Below are 25,312 nucleotides of genomic sequence, written 5' to 3' on the forward strand. Positions count from 1 at the left end.
ATAAGCCTTGCATTTGATACAGCGCCTTATCACATCATGGAGACATTTCAAAGCGCTTCACAGAATATATTGTAAAGTGAATTGACTGCGTATTTTGCGGGTGAAACGCGGCAGTTGATTGCGCAAGCAGCGTCCCCACAAGCAGTCATGAATCGAGTGACCAAATTACGTATTTTTTATATATAATCCTGATTGTAAGTACATGACGCAATTTCTTACAAATACCACGGCCTTTGGAAGTTCTCTACCCCATTCCCTGCTCTCTCTCTCTCCATCGCGTCTGTGCTGGGACTCGTTCCCCCACTGGAGCTCTCTACTCTAACCCCAAGTAGACGTGGGGGAAGGGGATGAACATATTGATCTGAAAGCCAGAATTCCACCCAGTCCCAGCCTGTGAGACACTCTTGAGCTTAGCCCCAAACCGTGTTGTTGTTAAACGAGTAAACAGCAGCGCGAGGGGCACAGGGCACAGAGCAGGGCACAGAGCGAGAGGCACAGGGCACAGAGCAGGGCACAGAGTGAGGGGCACAGGGCACGGAGCGAGGGGCACAGGGCAGGGCACGGAGCGAGAGGTACACGCAGCGAGGGGCACAGGGCACAGAGCGAGTGGCACACGCAGCGAGGGGCACAGGGCACAGAGCAGGGCACGGAGCGAGAGGCACATGGCACGGAGCGAGAGGCATAGGGCACAGAGCAGGGCACGGAGCGAGGGGCACAGGGCACAGAGCAGGGCATGGAGCGAGAGGCACAGGGTACAGAACGAGAGGTACAGGGCACAGAACGAGGGGCACAGGGCACAGAGCAGGGCACGGAGTGATGGGCACAGGGCACAGAGCAGGGCACGGAGCGGGAGGCACATGACACGGAGCAAGAGGCACAGGGCACAGAGCAGAGCACGGAGCGAGAGGCGCAGGGCACGGAGCGAGGGACACAGGGCACAAAGCAGGGCACAGAGCAGGGCACGGAGCGAGGGGCACAGGGCACAGAGCAGGGCACAGAGTGAGAGGCACAGGGCATAGAGCAGGGCATGGAGCGAGAGGCGCAGGGCACGCAGCGAGGGGCAAAGGGCATAGAGCAGGGCATGGGGCACAGGGCAGAGGCCAGGGCACAGCCCTGCTCTGCCCGGGTTCGGTGCTGCCTGTTTTACAGGTTAACTCAGCCGGACCTGCTCCATGCATCGCTTCCTCATTCCTCAAGGGCACAACACCAGCAATAACCACACTCACAGATACTCTCACAGACTCACTCACAGACACTCACTCACACACTCACGCACATTCACAGATACACACTCACAGACACTCACACACACTCACTCACACATTCAGACACACACATTCACACACTCACAGAGACACACACGCACAGATACACACACATTTACAGATACACTCACACACACACTTACACATATTCATACACACTCACACACACTTAGACACACTCACAGACACACTCATAACCACACTCAGAGACACACACACAGATACACACACACTCAAGATACACACATACATACACACGCACACAGATACACACTTAGACACACTCACCCACACAGACACTCACATATACACACACTCACACAGCACAGACAGACACTAACTCACACACTCAGACCCACACAGACATACCTGCCTTATCAAACCGGTGACCGAGCCCGTCTCCCCCTCCCCACCCTCAGCTCAGTGGAGAGTCACAAGGAGTCTTACCAATGGCGGTTGGGCGGGGGTAGAGAGCAGTGTGTGTACCTGAGCCTGTGCTGTGTGGCTAAACCCTGCTCCTCATGTTCTGCTCCGAGGCTCTGGCTTTGCTCCCTGTGTCTCTCTGGCTCCCAGGGCACATTGCTGCCAGTTTCACCCACGCCCCAAACACACACCTGGCGGGAGGGGCCAGCTGTTAACCACTTAAAGCTTTTAACCTGTTCAGGTGAGGTTTCCAGCCCCAAGGAAGGGAATCCCCACGTTTCGCCCATGAGACGCAGTCACTACATTTTACTGTATATTTCGTGAAGCGCTTTGAGACGTCTTGAGACATCTCAAATGCCAGGATTATTACTCTTGTTATTATCTGATTGTTCCTACTTGAGACCTCCCCTGGTGCAGGACACACAGCACACTACCACCACCAACAACAACAACATAGCCAGCCTGGCACAGCTTACATCCCTTTTCCCTCCTTATCCATTTACATGGATTGGAAAGAACAACAACACACAAGCAACAACAACAACTTGCAGGTACTTAGCGCCCTCCACCCAGGGTGGCGCCTTAGAGCGCGTATGCACACAAACCCACCCACAGTTACACAGCGCCTAACGTCTCAAAGCGCTTACGAGTTGACATTGATTGGAATTGAAGCGAGTATTAAGGAGGTAATCAAACGGGCTAATCTGTCCCCCGTCCTGCCCACACATTACTACCCACCCTCACCAAACCCAACCCCCATCCCGTACAGTGGGTACAGAGAGAGGTCAACTTCCTGTAAACCCGAGGGTGAATTTGCTCAAACACCAAAAGAGGAAATGCATCAGGAAATGCTGAATAAGAGACACTGACAGCCCACTGTCAGTCACACAAGATCTGGCCGCACCAGCCTCCAGCCTTATTGAGCGGAGATTAACCCCTTGCCTCCCGCACGGCTGTGAGCGACAGTGGATGAAGGCGATGGTGATGGGAGCTGTTTGGGGAGCGACTGGGTGTGTCCTGGTTACTGGAGCCTGACGCTGACTTTGACGTCTTCCCGACGCTCGATAAGAATGTTACTTGTGCTGTTTGTCGCCCAAAGGGTGTGACGTGCTGGTATGCCACGGCCTGGGGAGGAAGGGGAGCAGCTCCATTCACAGATACCCAGAGAGCAGCCTCGGAACATGAGCCATCCTCACCGCCTGTAACCCTCCCCAGCTTCGGGTGATTACAGTCAGTGTCTGTTTACAGAGGGGAGGAGGCAGGATGAATATTTCTCTCTCTCTGTCGACCCTGTCTCCCCCCCACTACCCTGCCCCCACCGCTCTCTCTCCTGCTCCTTATCTAAGATCTAGAAGTTGATAACGATTTCGTGGTTTCACACAAATTGTAGTGGAATCCCTTCGTGTGTCACACACTGACGCCCACACACACTGTCATTCCCAGATTCTAAAGTCAATCATCTGCAGTAATGCACAGCGTGGGTCAGTTGCCAAGGCGTACACACTCACACCCACACTCACACCAGGTGCACTCACACCCACACCCACACCAGGTACCCTCACACCCACATTCACACCAGGTAGCCTCACACCCACATCCACACCAGGTACCCTCACACCCACACTAGGTACCCTCACACCCACACTCACACCAGGTGCACTCACACCCACACCAGGTGCACTCACACCCACACCAGGTGCACTCACACCCACACCAGGTGCACTCACACCCACACCAGATAGCCTCACACCCACACCAGGTAGCCTCACACCCACACCAGGTAGCCTCACACCCACACCAGGTAGCCTCACACCCACACCAGGTAGCCTCACACCCACACCAGGTACCCTCACACCCACACCAGGTACCCTCACACCCACACCAGGTACCCTCACACCCACACCAGGTACCCTCACACCCACACCAGGTACCCTCACACCCACACCAGGTACCCTCACACCCACACCAGGTACCCTCACACCCACACCAGGTACCCTCACACCCACACCAGGTACCCTCACACCCACACCAGGTACCCTCACACCCACACCAGGTACCCTCACACCCACACCAGGTACCCTCACACCCACACCAGGTGCCCTCACACCCACACTCACACCAGGTACCCTCACACCCACACTCACACCAGGTACCCTCACACCCACACTCACACCAGGTACCCTCACACCCACACTCACACCAGGTACCCTCACACCCACACTCACACCAGGTACCCTCACACACACACCAGGTACCCTCACACCCACACTCACACCAGGTACCCTCACACCCACACTCACACCAGGTACCCTCACACGCAGAGTCGGTAACAATCGCACTCACACCCGAGCATCTAAGTTAGTACCTTTCCATGTGGCCGAAACCTATTAAAACCCTACCCAGGACACACTTAGAATATTGCAGTGACTGTGTTGGGTCGACAAACACGGCAGCGATTTGCCACAAACAATGGCAACTTGTATCTGAAGGATTGTTGGCCCGGGACACTGAGAGAGAAACGGGCTTCTGGTTTCGGACAGTTAATGGGTGTTTGTTCAGTATTCAGACTCCAAAGTCCAGGCTACGAACTCTGAGAACCACTGATCCCACCCACCCTACAGCTCTGCACAATACTGAACCACGGTGGGTAGGTGGGTGGGGGGCTGGGAGGGGCACCAGGTCCTTTTACAGCCTCGTCAGGACCCTGTGACTGCGACGCTGCCCCCCACCCCACCTCCCCACAGCCTCCGACACAGCGACAGGCGACAGCCAGCGATTGGGACTGTGACTGTGACAAGGAAGCGAAGATTTTCTGAGTTGCACTGACAACCTCAGGCCGATTCATTCTTATCCAGGACAGTCCCACATCACGGGCACGCGTACACAGCGCGCACACACACACACAACGCGCACACACACAGTGCACACACACAGTGCACAAACTCACACACAGTGCACACACGCAACGTACAAACTCACACGCAGTGCACACACACAGTGTACAAACTCACACACAGTGCACAAACTTACAGTGCACACACACAGTGCACAAACTTACACAGTGCACACACACAGCGCACACAGTCACACACACACAGCGCACAGTCACACAACGCACAGTCACACAACGCACAGTCGCAACAACACACACCAGCAAACACACACACACACACACACACACACAGAGCGAGGCACAGAACTGCTAACACGTACCTTAGTACTGAGGTTTTCTTCGTTGGATGTCAGCCTCTCTCTGTGTGTGTGCAAGGGTGTGGGTGTGAGTATGGGTGGGTGTGAGGGGGTGTGTGAGGGGGTGTGTACGGGTGAGAGTGTCGGCTTGGGTGAGAGTGTGGGGCTGGGTGTGGATGTGTGCGAGGCTTTGTGTACGGGTGAGTATATGGGTGTGTCTGAGGGTATGTGTATGGGTGAGAGTGTTGGCTTGGGTGAGCGTGTGGGACTGGGTGCGTGTGAAGGTGACAGTGTCGGCTTGGGTGAGAGTGTAGGTCTGGGTGTGTGGGTGGGTGTGTGTGAGGGTGTGTGTGTGGGAGTGTGTGAGGGTGTGTGTTTGGGAGTGTGTGAGGGTGTGTGTGTGGGCACAAGTTCCAGTGGAGCTGCAGCCTTGGCCAATGGCAGGTCTGGGATGGTCTCGTAGATGTTCTCTGAGCCGAAGTCTGGGGTTTGGGGCAGGAGCTGAGTGGGGGAAGTTTTGGGGGATGGCAGTGTCACCCCCATGTGGTCTGTGCTGGGACTGCAGGTCCCGTGCTGTGTTGAGTTGACCATGTCGGTTTGGCTGTTGGCTTTGGTGGGCCGGAGGCTGTGTCCGGGTTCCTGAGAGCCGAGAGCAACCGGAGGACAGAACCTCTCTGTGAGGCTGAGTCTCTGCACACGGTTTGTCTTCCCTTTGGAGGAGAGTCGCAGCGTTGAACTCTGACCTTTTGGTATTTTGGTGGCGGACGCCAAGATTGGGCCCAGGTCGCTGGGGATCATGGCCGCGGGGGGACAATTCTCTTCGCCGGAAGCCGGAGCTCCATCGGGTGTCTGCGTCCTGGTCTGCGGAGTGCTCGCTCTGCCCGGTGGATTGACCGCATATCCTTGGCCACACTGGCTCTCGGCCGGACTGTGTGCGGGTGTGTTTTTTTCTACCTCTGGGCTGGGAGCAGGAGCTGAGGAGCTGTGCATCTCTGGGAGTCGTGGCTCAGACTCGCTCAGACCTGGACTAATCTCCTCCCGGCTCCCGGTAACGGCTGATCCATTCACGCACTGCAGCCCGGAGCCGGGCAGCTCCTTGACGTAATTGGCCGGGACGTAGAAGGGTTTGGTCTCCTGGTCTTTCCTGACGTGCCACCAGTGCTGGGTGGTTCTCGAGAGGAGATGATATCTCTCGTTCTCCCGGATGGTAATGAGCCGTCCGTCCCTGGCTGTGTACTCGTAATTAAACTCCACCTGGACCAGAGGCAGAGCCTGGCCAGAAGCCTTGGACGCCTCCATCTGCAGCTGCCTCTCCTAGTGCTGAGCCCCCATCACTGGAACACAACAACAACATGTTACATCTACACAGCACCCTCCATGTCCCAAGGACCTGAGTTGGTCCCTTCGCCTCGCTTCCGCCCTCACCTCAAGACCCTTCTCTTCAACCGTGCCTTTTGTCTCCCTCCCACCTCTCTGCCTTCTCTCACCCCTACCCCAGCCATCCCCCATGCTCGGACCCCGACACCTGACTGTTCAGCGCTTTGGGACGTCCTCCGTGACGTGAAAGGGGCTCTATAAATGTCAGTTTGTTGTTGTTGTTGAGGGTTGGGACCAGGAGGGGTGGAAGGCGGGGAGGGTGGAGGTAGGAGGGTGGTCAAAGGCGTGGTGGAAGAGGGAGGTCTCGAAGGAGGCAAGGGTGGGGGCGCGAGGTGAAGGGAATGTGAGATGGAGTTCCAGAGGGTGGGTGCAGAGAGGCTGAAGGCATGACAGGCGATGGTGTGGTGGTGGGGGTGGGGGGGATTGGATGGCAGGGACATGGGTCAGGCCGGAGCCCATTGAGAACCATTCACACGCGCACACAGCAGAAACAGACTTGCACACACACAACCACACACATCCACACACACCCAACTTCACACAGCCATACGTGCACACCCACTCTCACACACTCACATACACCCTCCCACAGCCACACCTTCGCACACCCTCACACATTCTCACACACACCCTCACACCCACATACACTCATGTACACCCTCACACACCCACACACATATCATCACATACACACACACACTTTCACACACACACCCTCATACACCACAGCCACACATACATCCTCACATACCTACACAAACAACCTCACACACAGCCTCACACACACACCCTTATACACACACACAAACACCCTCACACACTTATTTCCCCATTCGCTCACACACTTTCTCACACTCACTCTCACACACAAGCACAGCAAGAGCCGATTCAGGATACTGGATGCCACTGACAGTGAACGAGTGAGTGAGTGAGTCAGGGAGGGAGAGTGAGTGAGTGAGTCAGGGAGGGAGAGTGAGTGAGTGAGTCAGGGAGGGAGAGTGAGTGAGTGAGTCAGGGAGGGAGAGTGAGTGAGTGAGTCAGGGAGGGAGAGTGAGTGAGTGAGTCAGGGAGGGAGAGAGAGTGAGTGAGTCAGGGAGGGAGAGAAAGTGAGTGAGTCAGGGAGGGAGAGAAAGTGAGTGAGTCAGGGAGGGAGAGAAAGTGAGTGAGTCAGGGAGGGAGAGAAAGTGAGTGAGTCAGGGAGGGAGAGAAAGTGAGTGAGTCAGGGAGGGAGTGAGTGAGCGAGTGAGTGAGCGAGTGAGTTAGGGAGAGTCAGTGAGTGAGGGAGAGAGTGAGGGAGGGAGGGAGGAAACGAGGGGATGTGCTGTGGTTTTTTAGGTGTTTTTCAGATTCAGTGTCCTAGTGAAGTCGGCTGCTGTGACCCACTTATTGCTGATCAACACCTGGTAGCTCAACACTCACATCCTGACAGTGTTATTGTGTGCTTAAGGCCCCGGAGAGATGCTACAACAACAACAAACTGACATTTATAGCGCGTCTTTCATGTCGGGAGGTCGTCCCAAAGAGCTGAATAGTCAGATGTTGGGGCCCAAGTTTGGGGGAAGGGTGGTGTAGGGGTGTGGGAAGGCAGAGAGGTGGGTGGGAGATCAAATGCACGATCGAAGAGAAGAGTCTTGAGACTGGCTGGGGTAGGCGTGAGGGAAGGCAGAGAGGTGGGAGGGAGACCAAAGGCACGGTTGAAGAGAAGGGTCTTGAGGAGGCGAGGGCGGAAGTGAGGCGAAGCCAGTGGAGTGGGCAACAACAACTTTCATTGATATAGTGCCCCTCACCCAATGCCACTCACACAGGGCAGTGCCACTCACACAGGGTAGCCCCTCACACAGTGCCACTCACACAGGGCAGTGCCACTCACACAGGGTAGCCAGCTGCACAACAACAACAAGATTACATTTGTATAGCGCCTTTCACATCAGTGTTTGTGATCTTCGATCTTCGCTGAGATTCAACGCAGGATAATCTCATTGCTACAGCGTTTACTTAATCTTCACTAAAGAGGAAATTACATCAAGTCATTCTCACATTAGATTTTGTGATGAGAATGTTGGAATGTCTTCCAAAATGGGGCGTTTCTGTGTTGTGTATGTGCCAGATCCCACAAAAAAACCGTGACGTAACTTGATCGATCGACCAGGAGGGATTGATGTCCGGGGTGTTGGGGGAAACTCCCTTCTCTTCTACAATCGTGCCTTAATAATAATAATAATAATAATCCTTGCATTTGATATAGCGCTTTTCACGTCGGGAGGACGTCCCAAAGTGCTTCACAGAACACACTGTAAAGTGAATTGACTGCATTCAACACACTCCTGAACCCTTAGCGCCTCAGTTCCTTGCCTTGACTGAGGGACAGTGACTGGCCCCCAGCACTGTGCTGACTTGGTCTGTGAGCATCTGACAAGGGGGGTTAAAACCCCCAATGCCCTGACCCCAGAGGCCAGAGTGAGACAGACTGAGTCAGGCTGAAACCTCTCACGTCTCAAATATGAAATGAATTCAGCGTGTGACTAAACTTAGGCAGGGCAGGGCAGGACAATAGAGCAAATTGTGCTCCTCAAAGTCACATAATTACAGTTCTGAGTCGTCCCCGTAACAACAGCTAATTACGAAGTGGTTTAATTGCCTCCAGTTCAGGACGGAAATTATTTCTGGACCACTTGCTGCCCCGGCCAAAGTGTGACTCTGGCTGTGATCAAAATAAACATGCGATACTTAACTCTCTCGACGCCAGCACAGCCTGGTGCAGGGAACCCCAGGCGCGAGAGAGTTTGCTTGCTGTGACTTGCTCACAGGCATGTCCCTGCAGAGCAGTGAGCATTAACCAGCTGTTTATTAGCCAATAACTGGTTAGGAAAAACTCCTATCATTTTACTTTAAGGGATATTAATTATTTGTCATTTGTTTGTTGTGCGGGGACCTTCCAGGGAACTATGGGTCTCTCACTGTGTCAAGAGACCCTCACTGATCCCCTTACATCTCCATCCTGGTTTTAGCCACTTCCCCGCCACTTACACCAGCTGCTCCTTCCACTGACACTCATCAACCACGTACAATAATAATACTAAAACCCTCACACCCTTAACCATGGTGACAGATTTCCCCATGTGTAAAACATCCGGCTGACCAAACTAAATTCACACACACCCTCAAACAAGTGCATTCCAATTCCCTGTTCTTTCCCCATCCTGTCTGTGCTGGTGCTCGCTCCCCATTGGAGCTCTCTACTCTAATCCCATTCTTTATGGTGCAGGCTCCCTAGCGAGACGGATGGTGGAAGCATTGTTTGTTTCAAGAACAAATTAGATTTTGGCTAGAAATCTTGGGGATACAATATATAGTTTGGGACACGACATGTCAAGCAACCGCCAGGCTGGTTGTAGGCAAGCTAGATGGACCTTGGTGTTTTTCGCCTAGCAAATTCTTATGTTACAGGCACACTTAACATATACACACACACACACTCACCCACACACACACCATTTCCTAAGCTGTATTTTTATCCAAGTATTGGAAGAGAACAGAAAGCAGAAATAGAAATAGAGAAGTGCCTTCTGGCAACATGCTATTCCTAAGTTCACATTTACCACTCATTGCAAGATCAGTACTGTTCCTCTTATTACACACTGCTCCCCCCACCATAACACAAAACCCACTCAACTGGGCTACAGAGGTTATAGCACAGCATCAAGTCCCCCATCGTGTCTGGGCTGGGACTCGCTTTCCCACTGGAACTCTCTACTTCAACCCCATTCCCTGCTCTCTCCCTCTCTCTTCCCATCTTGACTGTGCTGGTTCTCACTTCCCACTGGAGCTCTCTGCCTCCACCCTTCGATTCTAGGCACAGAAAATAAACTTGTAGCCTTTGGGTTTCGTGACTGTGTGGTTAGGGCCTGGACTGACTGAGCAGCTTGTGTTCAGATGGAGAAACTTCTGGACGGCTGCTTTGTTGCTGCAGCCGAAGGTTGTGTGAGGAGCAGTGACCAGTGAGAAAATGATCCAGTCGACAATATTTCTTTTCAAAGTTTTTGAAAGTGTCTCTCTAATGAAAAGTATTCTCTGCCATTGTCGCAACCTTTTACATTCGGCCATTCGTTATAGGGACATAGGAACAGGAGGAGGGCATTCAGGCCCTCAAGCCTGTTCCACCATTCTATAAGATCACAGCTGATCTGTACCTCAACTCCAATTACCCGCCCTTGTCCCGTATCCCTCAATACCCTGACTTCACAAACATGTATCCACCCTCAGTCTTGAAAACTTGAATGGAACCAACATCAATTCATTACTTAATGGTTAATTCATTTGTCAATTCATTAAAACACCACAGGTTCCTACAAGAGAGAAGAAAGGGGAAGGTTCTGTTTACCTGAAGCTCAGTGAAGCCTGGTCCTGAACTTTACTTCGTGAGGAAATGGCTGCAGTTAAAACGCACCGTCCTGAACAGCTTCCACCAAATCCAGCGGAACTTCCCCCGTTTCCTCTTCTGCTGGTGCCACACACGCTCCGTGTGTGAAGCGTTCCTCCCGAGAGCCAGCGATGTGGATTGCTGCTGTCTGTCTGTCTGTCTGTCTGCTCTCCCCCCCTCTCTCTCGCTCTCTCTCTCTGGTTTCCTGCCTTGATGTGTGCGGTTTCACTCTCGGTTTGCGAGCGACAAAGACTGTAAAACATCAGCCAAAGCCACTAGCGACAGCAACTTGCTCACAGAATCACGATTCCTCTTGTTATCACAAAAAGTGACTGGTTAAAGACGACAATAATACCACATCCATACAGTAGGAGGCAGGGCAGAGGCAGGTGGGTGGCATTACCCAGTCACAGATGCCCACAGAATCATGCCAGCCAGACTACAGCTGGTGTGTAAATCGTGGTGGTGTTGGCACACCAGCAGCAAGGGAGGGGGTGCCTTTGGTGAAGGAGAATAACCTTACAAGTAAAGTACTCGTCTCGCAATCCAGAGGAACTGGGTTCGATTCTGGGGCAGGGCAAAGCCCAAGGCAAGTTTCCTTACTCCACACACACGGTCCTGTTAACCTAGCAGTAAGTACGAACACAGTTGTTAGTCGATTGGCAGATCGCTTTTCTGGAGGTATTAATTCCTTCCAAAAAAAATGTGGTCACCCAATCCACGACTGTTTTGTGGGATGCTGCTGTGCGCAATCGGCTACTATTTTTCGCCCACAAAATACACAGTCACTACACTTTACAGCGTATTCTGTGAAGCACTTTGAGATGTCTCAATGACACGATAAGGCGCTGTAGCAAATGCAAGGATTATTATTCTTACCATTTACTGAAGTCGAAGTGAAAAAGGTTGCCAACGGTGTTCCCAAAAGCACTGGGTGTCAGACACACGACTGTTAGTGTCCAGGCAGTGGAGGGTTTGACAGATTTCAGGGACAAGACTTAACATGGACAGAGTCTTTGCCAAGATCGGCCGTGGAGGAGGCATACAAACAGGGCGGCCTGGCAGAGGGGAAGGGAAGATCTTCAGACGGCAGCTGTGAGAGTTTGGCAGAGAACCAGAGGAAGTTCACTGCCGCTCACAGCGACACAGGACGGATGAGGTTTACATTTGACACTCGGTTTGTAAACTTACTCAGCTTCTGAGAAAGAGGATGAAGCCGTTCGAGGGGGCGATCTCACACCAACAGCAGCACCGACAATAACAGTCTCTGCTCTGTGCGGCAGCAGCCTCAAGCAGCAATGACTCCCAACAGCGTCCCGGGCAGCCGATAGCACACACAGACGGGTCGGGGCTCGTTCACAAGGTGTGGTTCATTCCAGTGAAATCTGAAAGCCACAGAGGTGAGGCGGTGTCTGATGGTGAGGAAACGTTGTGCTTGCTGAGGAGCTGGAAGCACACACTCACTCACTCACACACAGGGGACTTCGGGCACAGTGAACAGCACTTCTGATATGAAGCCTTTAGCGGGTTAAGTCATCTCCCAGCGCTTCACAGCAGTTGTCGAGTTGTTGAAGTGACTGAGAAGCTCATCAATGCGTTTTCACGTGGCCTCTGCGCACACCAGCTCCGCTCTTGTCGGTCGCCGCATTGGGTGCCAACCACGGGACAGGCTGGGTGGGCTGAATGTCCTCCACCTGTTCCTAATGCCCTCGCTAAATATTTAACGGCATAATTTCAATCGCTTAGACTTAAGAGCAAAAGGAATTTCTGCATCACACCTACTCGCTTTCAAACCCTTTCGGTGGAGCTGGATTCCCGCAGAGGGCGAGGATGGTGTCGCACAGTCCTGCAGTGGGCAGTTCGGTATCCGCCTGTATTTGTGGTTTGCAAATCTGGAACCGATGCTGCACATGACGGAATGTTGCTCTGACCGTCTGCTTTGCCGCAGTGGCCAGAACTGGGCACCAGAGACCGGGTGCAGGTGAGGGTCCTGACCACAGGGCGGCGCTAACTCACCACTGAGAGCACAGCCACCAATGTCCAGAGCAGATCCAGACATTAAAGCCATCGTTTAGATATGTTTTAACTGTATTTTGGGAGGTAACGTCCTGTGGCTGAGCCACTAACCCCTGTACCTGTCCAGGCCGATGTTAAAGATCCCGTTACACTATTGGAAACGTCTCCCTATAATAAACCCACCAGTTATTCCCCTCGCACCTGACTCCACGCACGGCTGCGTTTTACACTCGATAGCAATTCCCTGTGAAGCGCTCGGAGGCGTTCGGACATCGCAGTCGCTGGGTCACGGGCCGGGGCATTATCGCTGTTTACAAGCCCGGCCCTGTCCAGGAGACGGTCTTGCCCTGTAATGGCCAATGCTTCTGGTTAACACAGAAATGCACATGACGATCACCGTCGTTCAGTCCCCACTCGCCCTCGGACTGCGACCACTTTTATAACCAGAGTTCGACTTCGGTTTATAAAAAAGGGAAACCGATTTAAGGGTTTGGAAACCATTGTGATACAATATCATGTGAGTCATCGCATGACCCTCCATCAGACACCAACGTTAACACCTTCAAACAGCAACACGTCACTGGCTCCCAATCCCAAACTCACTGTCACAGCACATTGCTCGTGTGAAAATTGCACATTAAACTGATATAAGTTTATAGTTTAATTGCCATCACACACACACACACACACACAGCTGCCCCTGACACATCGAGTCAGCTCTGGGACTGAAGCAGAGTTTCAAAGTCCTTCTGATCAAGATTAAAAGCTAAAGAGCAGCAGAGGTCAGCATGTGCTGAGGAAAACACACTGTGCACACCTGCCGCTGAGTCGGTTTCCTGCTCAGAATCAGACGTTAGTTGTAAAAAATAGCTTTTTGAGAAGTGACTTGTGATCGATGGGGAAATCGTCAGGAGCGAGAAGTAAAAAAAAAAGTAAAACTGCCGAGTTAATAAAACCAGGCACACACGGCACGTTTAAAATTCAGATCTTTTTAATGGCATTATTGTTAAGAAAATAGAAATGACCAGAGAGAGCCTGTGTTTTAGTAAATCTTAATCATCATCATCCGTGTCGCTATGTCAAGTAAAGCAGAGTTTACATTGCAAACAGCCGGTCTTAAAAAAAAGAAACTTGTAGAAAAAAAACGTAAGGATCAGAAAGTGACGTAAGGCTGAATCTCGCTCTGACCTCCAAGTATCAAACCCGGAGTTAGTGAACAGAAAGCGATTGACAACACCTCCGGAACCTCTGTCCTCAGTGTTTGTGCGGTTATCGTTTGCTATGATTAATGCACAGCGTCCCTCAAACTGCTGAAAAGACCTGCAGTTACAATTCGGGTGGATTTTAAATGCAGGAGGACAGACACGTGGTCTCATAAGAAAGAATGAGTTGCATATTAATTGCACATAAAAGACAATCCCATATGTCGGTGACCAGAATCAGCGCCCACCCCCTGCCCCCACCCACTGTCTGACACAAACACAGTGGTGTAACAGGTCACAGAGTGCGTTAACAGAAGCTTCTGGTTCCCGGAGGACCCCCCCCCCCCCCCCCCCGACTGTCGCCTGGACACCCGCTGCTCCCTGTTCGGGAAAGGTTTAAAGTGAATCAAAGTTAATCTGTGTCCAACACTAACGGGCGGAGCCAGTGGGAGTTCCACGGAATGTCCTTCGGAGACCACACTGGTTTTTACCCCCAGTTATTCTCACAGCAGTAGACGGTTTAAAATGACCTCGGAATGTCTTCCCGGGAGCGAAGCCGCTGCTCAGGCCCCCCACAGGGCCCCCACGGGTTCCCCCACTGGGCCCCCCACGAGCTCCCCACAGGGCCCCCACGGGCTCCCCACAGGGCCCCCCACGGAGAGCTCGCACCTCAGACAGCGAGAAAGTGCACGTTCGCTTTGACACGAGTATTAAGGTACGTCGAGACGTTCCCCCCCCCACTCCCCCGTACCAGTGATCGTGCCAACACTCACTATTTACACGAGGGCCCGTTAGCAAAGTGCAGACGTGCTGAGGATTGACACCGTCACGCACTCACTCACGCACTCACAAACGCTGTATGTAAACGTTACACCGTTCATGCCATATACATACAATATCCTCGCACACGGGACATGGCTCGGAGTCCCCGCGGTGTAAGTTCAAAACAGCTTAAATACGAAAGACAGAATCATACAGTACAATCGGGTGTGAGGTGTGGAGTGGAGGAGCGTAATGGCGATCACACGGATAACAGTCTGTCAGTGTGTCAAACCCTGACACTCGCCTTGGAAAGGGGGGGAGCGACACACTGGCCCTGGGAGCCACCAGGGTTTGTCTGGCAGAGTGGGGGGGGGGGAATCCCCTCCGTTTCCCCCGCTTTCCAATCACAGCCACAGTGTCCCCAGCCCCCCCCCCCTCCCCCTGTTAGTGTGTATCTGTATGTGTTTGTGTGTGTGCGGTGTCTATGTAGTGTTTGTGTCTGTGTTTGTGTCTGTGTGTGTGTGTGTGTGTGTGTGTATGTGTGTGACATGCCACCCCCCCCCCCCCCTCCCAGCTCTAGCTCTGACTGCAGTAGTGAACAGAGGCTAATGGACCGGGCCGGGCTCCTGGTGCCTCTGTCTCCACTCGCACCGGGGGCAGCAGGGCTCGCTGGCCTTGCAGACTTTGTGGAAGACGGCTTTGCAGTCTCGGCACCTGTAAGAGAGAGGAAACGGTCAGCCATCAGCACCGAGTGGCTCCATCGCCAGACACCATCCACACGTGTGTCGGAGCGCCACACACACACACACGCACACGCACATCACACACGTGTATGTGCCACACAGACCGTGGGCCTTCAGCCTTTTTACCTCGTCGTTGATTCAAACTCGAAGGGGAAGATGATGTCGTCGCAGTTGCAGAGCAGACAGATGAAGCCGCGCTGTGTGCACAGGTCACACATGTAGACGTGATTACTGGCGAACTGGATGGCGTGTTGCAGGAAGGCCTCGAACACGCCGCGGGCTATCTGCAGGATGCGGAACACAGCAGAGAGTGACGGTGGCCACTGCCACTCGATCCCCCACCTCCTGGTCGCCCCCCCACCACCAGCCCCCCATCACCAGCCCCCCAGCCCAGAGCCTCGCACTCCCAGTAACTGTGATGTCAGTCAAACCCCTCACCAATGTGCACAAGCACCACAAGCACAATGTGGGCATGGGGGAGTGGGGGGGGGGCAGGAGGTGGGATTGACCGTGTTCTCAGCAGTCGTGTGACAGGGTGGGGAGCATCGTGTGGACCCTGACACTCACCAGCCGAAGGTCGGACACACTGTACAGGTGAGGAGACTCCAGCAGGTAATTTTTCCCATCGATTCTGCAGGAGAAAGAACAACGTTGACGCCGGAGGTATGTTGGCTAACTCGCAAGAGAAGGGGAGTGGGTCAGTGAGTGAACCAGCTGCTGACAGAGAAAGAGGGAGGGGGAGAGAGAGAGGGAAATAGAGAGGAAGAGGGAGGGAGGTGGGTGGGGTGGAGAGAGAGAATGTGAGTCAGAGAAAGAGACAGTGAGAGAGGGAGAGGAAGAGAAAGGGAGAGAGGGGGAGAGAGGCAGGGAGAGAGAGAGCGCGGAGGGGAGGGGGTTGGGTCCTTACTTTCTGTACAGCTCCTGCAGAGCTCCGCTGCGGCAAGTCAGCAGATATTCCTCCAGGAGTTTGAGTCTCTCGCGGCTCCTCAAGGCCTGAGCCATCTGCTCCACGTGCTGGTACAGGCTCCCGTTCAGCCTCACCACATCCAGGAACGGCTCGGCCCCGATCTGCTGCAGGAACCTCGCCGCGGTGTCACACACCTTCGCAACGAGAGAAACGCTGACTTCCAGCTCCGTGGCCAACGCCCTCCGCACAAACAACGGCCTCGACCGCCGCCGGAGACGCCTCTCAGCTTCAGCACCGGCTCAGCAAGAACCTCAGCTGCTGCTCAGCGCTGGGGCCGAGCGTTAAGCTACCGACCGGCGATCAGCTATCGATCAGCGAGCGTTTGATCGGCCCGCGGGCGCGCACACGGATCACACGTGCAGACATTACGCGCGGGCGCACGAACACGCAGAACACACCACACAAAGTGCAGGTAAACTGCTGGACTCACCCCTCGTTTCTTCAGGTCCCAGTTATGGATCACTCGGGATGGGATAATGACCTCGGTGTCATGATGGCAGCTCTCGCAGTAATACAGGCCGGAAAAGGCACAGAGTTTCAACTTCCCAAAGGAAAATCCGATCCGCCTGGGGCAGCCTGAGTGACGCACACAGCACAATAATAATAATAATAATAATCCTGGCATTTAAAACAGAGCCTCATCACGTCTTCGACACGTCTCAAAGCGCTTCACAGGATACACTGCAAAGTGAAGTGACTGTATGTTTTGTGGGCGAAACGCAGCAGCCAATTGATCACAGCAGCGTCCGCCACACACAGTCATGGATTGAGTAACCAAATTATTTTATTTATTTGGGATTTTTGAAGGGATTATTAGCCCACAGAACAGCAATCAGTCAATCGACTAATGACCGGGTTCCTACTCACTGCTCGGTAAACAGACGTGTGAGGTGTCTGACATGTGCAGGGTGGAGTACACTGAACAGCACTGACGAGCAGTGACTAAGTGAATATAAAATGCCAACAGATGTGTCAATCGTATAGAGAGATTCTCTATTCTTCCCCTTATAATTCTTTGTCACAATCTGAAATCACTGACTCACTGAGCAGTGAACATAATCCAGTATTATTTACTCGGATGTAATAAGGCTTCAAAATCTTCTAACCTCACCTAACCGGTCTTCCCTTAAACCTGCTCATCTCTGGTCATAACCCGCTGACAATGTGAAGCAATAAGTCTGAGATAATAATAACCATAATCCTTACATTTGATATAGCGCCTTATCACGTCTTCGAGACATCTCAAAGCACTTCACAGGATATACTGTAAAGTGGGACAATTGCGCACAGCAGCGTCCCCCAAACAGTCATGGATTGAAATGACCAATTTATTAATATTTTTTTTTGAAGTATTTATTACCCCCGGAAAAGCGATCCGCCAATTGACTAACAACCGAGTTCCTACTTATTGCTGGGTAAACAGAGGCTTGTGGAGAAAGGAAACAAGTGAGTGTGTAAGTGAGTGTGTGAGTGAGTGAGTGAGTGAGTGAGTGAGTGAGGGTGGGAGGGAGTGAGTGAGTGTGAGTGAGCGAGCGAGCGTGTGAGTGTGAGAGAGAGAAGCGTACCCGCACACTGCTGATTTTGCTGGTCCAGGCCCCTCTCGTTGGGCACTGCGGTCAGGCAGCGCAGGAGGGGGCTGTACTCCCCGAGACCCAACTGCACCAGCCTCTGGCCATTCCTCTCGTCAGCTCCCTCCTCCCCCGCCACGCCGTCCACCGCCTCTCGGTGACAGGTCAGCACGGCCCGGATCAGCTCCCGCCACGCCCTGGCTTCCTCCCCGTTCTCGGCCTGCAGCTGCAGGGCGGCGCCGGACGTGACCAGTTTGAAGTAGGCCGGGCCGCCCAGGGCCGTGTCCGGCACCACGTCCCGGAAGCTGTCCGTACGGCAGCTGGTCACCAGCTCCCGCTTCCCTCCCCGCAGCTGGGAGCAGATCAGAGCCTCGAGCGATAGCGAGCAGACGCAGGGCAGCCAGCGCTCGCCCACCAGCACGCACAGCACCGTCTCCTTGATGGCATCCAACTGAGGCTCGCTCCTGCAGACCCAATCCGGCGAGAGGCTCTCCCGGGGGGCGGTCTCAGCTGCCGGCCGCTGCCTCTGTCTCTCCTCTCCCCCCGGGGCCGCCCTGGGCCGAGCCCCACCCGCCCGCTGGGAAGCATTTTGCGGCCGGCATTTTACCAAGGCTTCCCGGATCCTGTCGGTCCAGTCCTCGGCCTCGTCGGGAGAGGCCGCCCGCAGGCACAGCCTGCGCCCGGAGCAGAGCAGCTCAAACCTGCCGTCGCCCAGGGCCAACACGGCCTCGCACCGCAGCAGCGAGCAGTTCTCGTAGCAGGTCCGGCTCTCATCGTTCAGGTACAGCCGGAACTCGAACGGGGAGAGCTCGCAGTAAAACTCCTTCCATATCCCAACCGGCCCGCGGCGCTCCAGGTTCCCCAGCTTCAGCAGCCCGCGGAACGGATTGGAGATTCCTGGTCGGAGCAGAGAGCGCGACGCACCACAAGGAAAATGATCAGCGAGGAGCAACGAACGTGTGGAATAGGCTCCCGAAGGAAGGGAGGGAGGGAGGGAGGGAGGGGGGGGGGAGGGAGGGAAGGAGATGGACAGACGGACGGACGAATGTATAGTGGAAGCAGACGGTGTTGTTTGTTTCAAGAACAAGTGAGATGTCAGGACATGTCGAGCGACTGCCGGGATGGTGGAAGGCGAACTCGACTGGACTTTGGTCTTCTCTTTGTCCAGCAAATATGTTCCGATTCATCGCTTAGGAGAGACAGCCCAGCCCCTGGGGTCAGCAGCTCAGCTCAGAGCAATACATTATATTGATATGCAGCGCCTTTCGCATCCCAGATACACGGCCGAGGGAGTTTTTACCTGCTTTCCGTCGATGCGTCACCTCGAACAGCTTGTCCTCGTGTCCGTGGTGAGGGCCGGTGAGGTCCAGGGCCGGGCGAGAGAGGTCAGTGCCGTTCTCCTGTGGTGAGGTTTGGGGCCATGGCTCTGGCTCCTCACCCCACACCGGCTGACAGATATCGTCCTCAGAAATCCAGCTCGCGCTTTTCTGAAAAAAACAAGTTCACTGTTACACACATCCCTCGAGGTGAGAGTATCAACATACAACCAGCGAGCAAACACACGCACACACACTGACACACACACAGATACACACACACACTAACAGACACAGACACACATATTAACAGACTCACACACTGACAGACACACACATATTGACACACACACACAGTGAGGCTGCTCCAGAATCACACACAGTAACATAACTCACGTGAAGGCCTGAGGGCTCAACCGCTCGGTGCGAACCATTTTGCAAACAGCCGCTGGAGCCGTTGGCCGGTTCCCCTGCGGCTCCGCGCTCCCTCTCACCGGCTCGCTCTTCATCGCCTACCAGTGCCTCGGGCTTGGGGTATACTGCGCCGCTGCCCCCGGGCAACGCGGAGCGGGGAATCAGGCTGGGAAGCTCAGTGGGGATGGGAGCGTCGCTCTCGGGTGATGCTGGAGGCTCCGGGCTGGGTGTCTCGGAGCTCGGCTGGGAGTCAAGGGGCGAGCCGGGCGGCTGTGATCCTGACTCTGCCTCGGGGACGCAATCCGTCACACAATCCCCTGTCCCGGTCGTGGAAAACACACCCCCTGGCGGCCTTCAAACACAAGCACAATCATCAGCGCTCCATCCCGACCCCGAACTTGAACCCAAGCCCAACCCCAGACCCGATCCTGAACCTGACCCCGAACTTGACCCCGAACCCGACCCTGAGCAGCTAAACACACCGTGCTACACCGATGGCATCAGTGACCGAAACCCAGACTGCGCCTCAACAACAACTGACATTTACACAATGGCTTCTTCCACATCGGGAGGACGTGCCAAGGCGCTGGCGGGTGGGAGAGGGGGGGAGCTGCGACCTCCGATTGGCGGGGGCTGAAGGGAGGTTCGAGTGATGTGTGTGAGAGAGAGGGAGAGAGAGACTCTGACAGAGACCTGCATGCTGCCTCCGAGCTGACGATCTCTCGGTCCAGGTCGCATGGCCAGTTTTCCTCAGCCGTCGGCTCGGGACTCCTCACCCCATTGGCCTGGGGGAGGCTGTCGGAGCTGAGGCTGGAGGAGAGCTGTGAGGAGGAGCCCGTGGTTTCCAGGCTGAGGGAGGAGGAGGTCAGCTTGTCTTTGCCCGAGTGTCGAGCGCCGGGGGCCAGAGAGCTGCCGGAGCCCATGTGAGTCACGCTGACGACGTCCGAGCTGTCGGAAGGCGAGGTGGAATCCCAGGAGCCTCTCCTCCTGGGGGCGGGCGAGCTGGGGGGCTCGAGCTCAGTCACGGCGGGTGGGGGGCACAGGCCGGCCCAGGCCAGGGGCGAGGTGGTCCATACGTTCAGCACCGCGGACTTGTAGGAGAGCTCGAAGGAGAGGGAGGCGAGGCCCTGCAGGTAACTGATCAGCACCTCGCTCTCCTCCATATCCAGGAGCAGAGCCACGGGCTGGTAGTAATCACACAGCGTCTCCCTCTCCCGCAGCAGGGACACCAGGTAACACTCCAACAGCCCCTCGTTCAGTGCTAGCCGAACCCAAGCGCGACAACGGCCCACGTCACTGCTGATAAAGCACAGCCTCTCCAGCTCGGTCACCACGTTCCTGCTCCGGAGGGAGGGACAGAGAGAGAGAGAGAGAGACAGAAAGAGACCAACGTTTAGCTTATAGCAGTCCAGTAGTGTAGTGATTTGCCCCCACGCCTCACAAGTGAAGAGGATCTGGGTTTGATTCCTGAGGCGCTAACACGGTTTGTACATTCGCGTTTACTCCGTTCCACTCTGATTGAAATCAATTTTTGAAATCTTGGCTAATCTTGAGGAAGTGAGTTTACTGTAATCTGTGTCTGTGGTGGAGGCGGAGGCTCACAGTGTGACAGCGGGACTCTGCGAGCTTGGGGGGTAGTTATTGCAGTTCAGTATTGCACAATCTGGTCAGGATTCTGCAATCAGATCACAGGCCGTTACTGCCAGTGCAGCCACAATGCACACGCGCAGCCGTGAGATTATATTAGTGACGCTTACTGTTTGTAAGATTTTTAATTACTATGCTTTTAAAATATAACCAAACACTTGTGATCTGTTTAATGTAGCATTCCTTACTTATCAGGGCATAGACAAGGCTGTGTGTTTTTAATGACTGACTTGACGGCCCGAGAGAGGATACATTCGCCAGTTAGCATTAGCAAATTTGAAGATATATTGGCTTGACCCCGGCTGAGGTCAGGTTCTGATAACTTTCCCTCGCTCGGTGTCTGAGTCGATGTCATCCTCTCGTCTAGGAATTGAGTAATCATGTCCTTGAGCACAAATGTGAAAACAAGGAGACTCAGCGAGAGAAGCACACTCATGGACATCTCATTAGCTCAAGACTAAGAAACAGGAATCCTCCCAATTAGCTGTCCATATCCTCTTTCTCCTTATCAGTTATTTTCCCATGCGAACAGAGCCTGCTCAAGGTCGCGAGCAGCCTGCAAAGTGTGTGGCCTATGTCTGAGACCAGGGGAGATGGAGTTAGAAACACATAAAAGATATAACTTTGGAATAGCTGGAATCACTGTAAGAGGAACAGTTGTGAGGCAGCTGGAGGCGGGCGACTTCCCCAACGGAATCGGGTAATGTCGGTTTCGTTGAATCTCACTGCTTTAATGTAACTTAATGATTTAATAATTGCATGTGCTAAAAGCATTAACTTTTGAATTGTGTACGATATTAAAAGATCTGGAAATCACACTACCTGTATTGGGTAGTCTCTTTCTGGCAAACCTCACACAGCCTGCGGAGATCCCACACCCGGTCCAAATAATTTGGCTCACTTAGGAACAGAAGGCCATCCCGCCCCTCGAGCATGTTCCTCGGCATTCTACAAGATCACGGCTGATCTGTACCTCAACTTCAATTACCCGCCCTTGCCCCAAATCCCTTGATACCCTGACCTGACGAATATCTCTCCACCTCAGTCTGGATAATGTGAATGAATCCAGCCATAACCCACAGCCTTTTGGGGGTAGGGGGGGAGAGAGAGATAGAGTTCCAGATTCCAGGCCTTTGGGTGAAAAACTGCTGCTGATTTAATTCCTAAATATGGCCAGGCTCTAATGTTAAGATGATGCTCTTTGTTCTGGATTCCGCCACCCCCGCCACCCAGCCCCCACCAGAGGAAAGAGTTTCTCTGTAGTAGTTTCACTTGGATAAGTGCGGTTTGTGAGCGACCACAATAAGCTAAGGGGGGTGGGGGGGGAAGCGGGGGGGATTTATTGTGCGGAGCAGCTAACCTGTGAGTGACTGACTTCAGCAAAGACCAAAACACAGGCTGTGGCAGAGCCGCACGGTTTGCCTTGCGCCCTCGGTTCCCGCCCTCCGTGCCCACATGCTTCGCCTGGAGCCCGTGCACGAAGACGGCCTCGACGGCGCAGCACAGGTCGTTGGCATCGCTGTCCTCGCTGCTCACCACGCTGTCCGAGTTCACGTAACGCTTCTGCAGGCACTTCAGCGAGTTCGCCAACTTCTTCTTTATCCACTGAAAACAACAGGCGGACAATCAGCCCCAGCACCGGATACTCACGTCATTTACCAGCGACTACAGACGCTCGTACACGCTGCAGGAGTCCAGTGTCCCATCTGGGGCTCCAGCGTTCCCACCTGCCACCCCCACCCCCACCAGCCCCCCACCCCAAGGCAGCACAAGTTCACAGTCACTGCGCTTTACAGGTAAATCTTAGGAAGAGCTTTGAGTCATCTTCCCGACATGAAAGCCGCCGGATGGAACGCAACAATTATTATTGTTATAAAATAATGTCAAGGCTGCAGAGAAATAAACTCCCCCAAAATATCCCAAAGTTTAGACACAGGGGGACGGCTGAGCGAAAGCTTCATCAATCCCAGCTTTGTTTCCCAGACGCCGTTGCAACAATGAAAGTCTGTATTGTACAGTCATTCTGAAACACACATGTCCCAACTCGATGGGAGTACTAAAAGCAGAGTGAGACGTCCCTTGGGACACTGGACTCCGGACATCTTGTTTTTCCTTATGGCTCTGGTTGTCACATTACAGTGCAATATTCACACAGCGCCTGCCTTTCAGGTCCCCAAGGCCACCCTACACCTTCCTCATTGTACCATAAGTTCGCTTAAATTCACGATAGAACGCTGGCAGTTTCCCCCACCGCCAGATCTTAGCGATGACACAAAACGAAAGCGGAACCATTCCAACCCCCTCCAACCCCCCCACTCCCGCACCGTCTTTATCTGTCAGCTGCACCAGGGACTTCCCCTTTTACCTGTTTTGCTTCTCTGGGCCCAACACAGCCTTCGGGCGGCTGGGTGGAAATCATGGTTGCTCCGACGCTTGAGGGACGTCACCTTCAGACGCAGAGACAGACGCAGACATGGGGGTTAGGATCACAGGAAGAACAATGACCAGACCTCGAACTCCCAACGCTGCCCCAACGGCTGCTGCGCTCCGGGGACCTCTCAGCACTTGTAGAACCCGCCCGAGGGACAGCTCAGCTTTGGCGAAGCTCCGGCCAAAAGCGTCGAGAAGCGGTGTGTGGGCGCGTGTGCGTGTATGCGTGTGTGTGTGGGCGCGTGTGCTCACTAGCCTGCAACACCAACACAGTTCCACTTTGCAACCTCCTCCCCTGCAGTTCCCCGTCACAGCAGGAAATTGCTCAACACCAGGACACAGAGTTTCTAAACCCTTGTGGACAAGACATCCCGATTTCCCGACAAGCTGCTGACGCTCCAGCGCTGGGGGTGGGGTTGGGGGTGGCGGGGGGGTGGGGGGGATGGGCAGCACCACACGCTCAGAGACGGCGGCTGTCAGATGAGACGTTAAAACCTCGCTCCCCGTCACGGTGGTAGTTAACTATCTCCCCGGGCGGGAGCCGTCGGGTAAAGAGAGGAGAGTTTCTCTCTCTCTCTCTCTCTCTCTCTCCCGACTCCCGGTTCGTCTCGGCCGATCCCTCGTCCCTTCTCTCCCGATTCGGACACCGATTGAACGACTCGGAGAAAAGCAATTCAGACGACGACAACGACGACAACGACAACCTGTGTTTATATATAACGCCCTGAAAACACCCGGGACAGTGGCAGCTGTTTGGGCCTCAGTATCGAGCGTTAAATGAACGGTCACTACACGATACAACAACAACTTGCATTTGTATCGCGACCCACGTGTGGGGTAGCGTCCCCGAAGCGCTACACACAGTCACTACGCTGTACACACAGTCATTACACTGTACATAGTCACTACACTGTACACGCAGTCACTACACTGGACACAGTCACTACACGGCACACACAGTCACTACACTGGATACACAGTCACTACACTGTGCACAGTCACTACACGGTACACACAGTCACTACGCTGTATACACAGTCACTACACTGTGCACACAGTCACTACACTGTACACACAGTCACTACACTGTATATACACAGTCACTACGCTGTACACACAGTCACTACACCGTACACAGTCACTACACTGTACACAGTCACTACACAGTCACTACACTGCACACAGTCCCGGACCCGACGCCTCACCGGGGATCCACCGCCCGAGTCCTCCACCTTCCCACAACACCCCGCGCGCACTCACTCCTCCAGTATCCCGGCAGCCCCGGCACCAGCGCCGCCCAGTGGCCGCCGCCCTCACTGCAGCGCAGTCGCTGTCGGGCGGTGGTCATCTCTCTGCAGTTCTGACTGAGGACCAAGTTCCCAACTCAACCTCTGCGCCCGGACCTCGCCCACGTCCCGGGGCCAGAGAGAACCCCCCCACTCCCCCACCCCTCTCCCCCCACACTCCCCCCACACTCCCCCACCCCTCTTCCCCCACACTCCCCCCACACTCCCCCACCCCTCTCCCCCACACTCCCCCACCCACACTCCCCCACCCCCCACCCCACTCCCCC

General features: G+C 54.1%; 2 protein-coding genes across 2 annotated transcripts; both read right to left on the reverse strand.

Moving 5' to 3' along the window:
- Positions 1-5,003: 5,003 nt before the first annotated feature.
- Positions 5,004-11,075, reverse strand: LOC103187739 (extensin-like; the record flags this gene model as incomplete). Its single annotated transcript, XM_007907373.2, has 2 exons — positions 10,636-11,075; positions 5,004-6,211 (listed from the first exon to the last, which is right to left on the reverse strand). A coding segment is annotated over exon 2 (1,173 nt), but the record flags the coding sequence as incomplete, so codon positions are not given.
- Positions 11,076-15,214: 4,139 nt separating this feature from the next.
- On the reverse strand, positions 15,215-24,997 carry LOC103187723 (pleckstrin homology domain containing, family M (with RUN domain) member 1). The gene is made up of 12 exons (XM_007907356.2): positions 24,945-24,997; positions 23,675-23,756; positions 22,670-22,914; positions 20,356-21,000; positions 19,645-20,014; positions 19,233-19,419; positions 17,930-18,829; positions 16,795-16,940; positions 16,305-16,498; positions 15,965-16,028; positions 15,524-15,681; positions 15,215-15,368 (listed from the first exon to the last, which is right to left on the reverse strand). The coding sequence occupies exons 2-12, from the start codon at positions 23,726-23,728 to the stop codon at positions 15,260-15,262; spliced, it is 3,072 nt and encodes a 1,023-aa protein (XP_007905547.2). The 5' UTR covers positions 23,729-23,756; positions 24,945-24,997; the 3' UTR covers positions 15,215-15,259.
- Positions 24,998-25,312: the final 315 nt, after the last annotated feature.

Source organism: Callorhinchus milii, unplaced genomic scaffold (genome assembly GCF_018977255.1).
Source record: "Callorhinchus milii isolate IMCB2004 unplaced genomic scaffold, IMCB_Cmil_1.0 Scaffold23, whole genome shotgun sequence".
NCBI classification, from domain to species: domain Eukaryota; kingdom Metazoa; phylum Chordata; class Chondrichthyes; order Chimaeriformes; family Callorhinchidae; genus Callorhinchus; species Callorhinchus milii.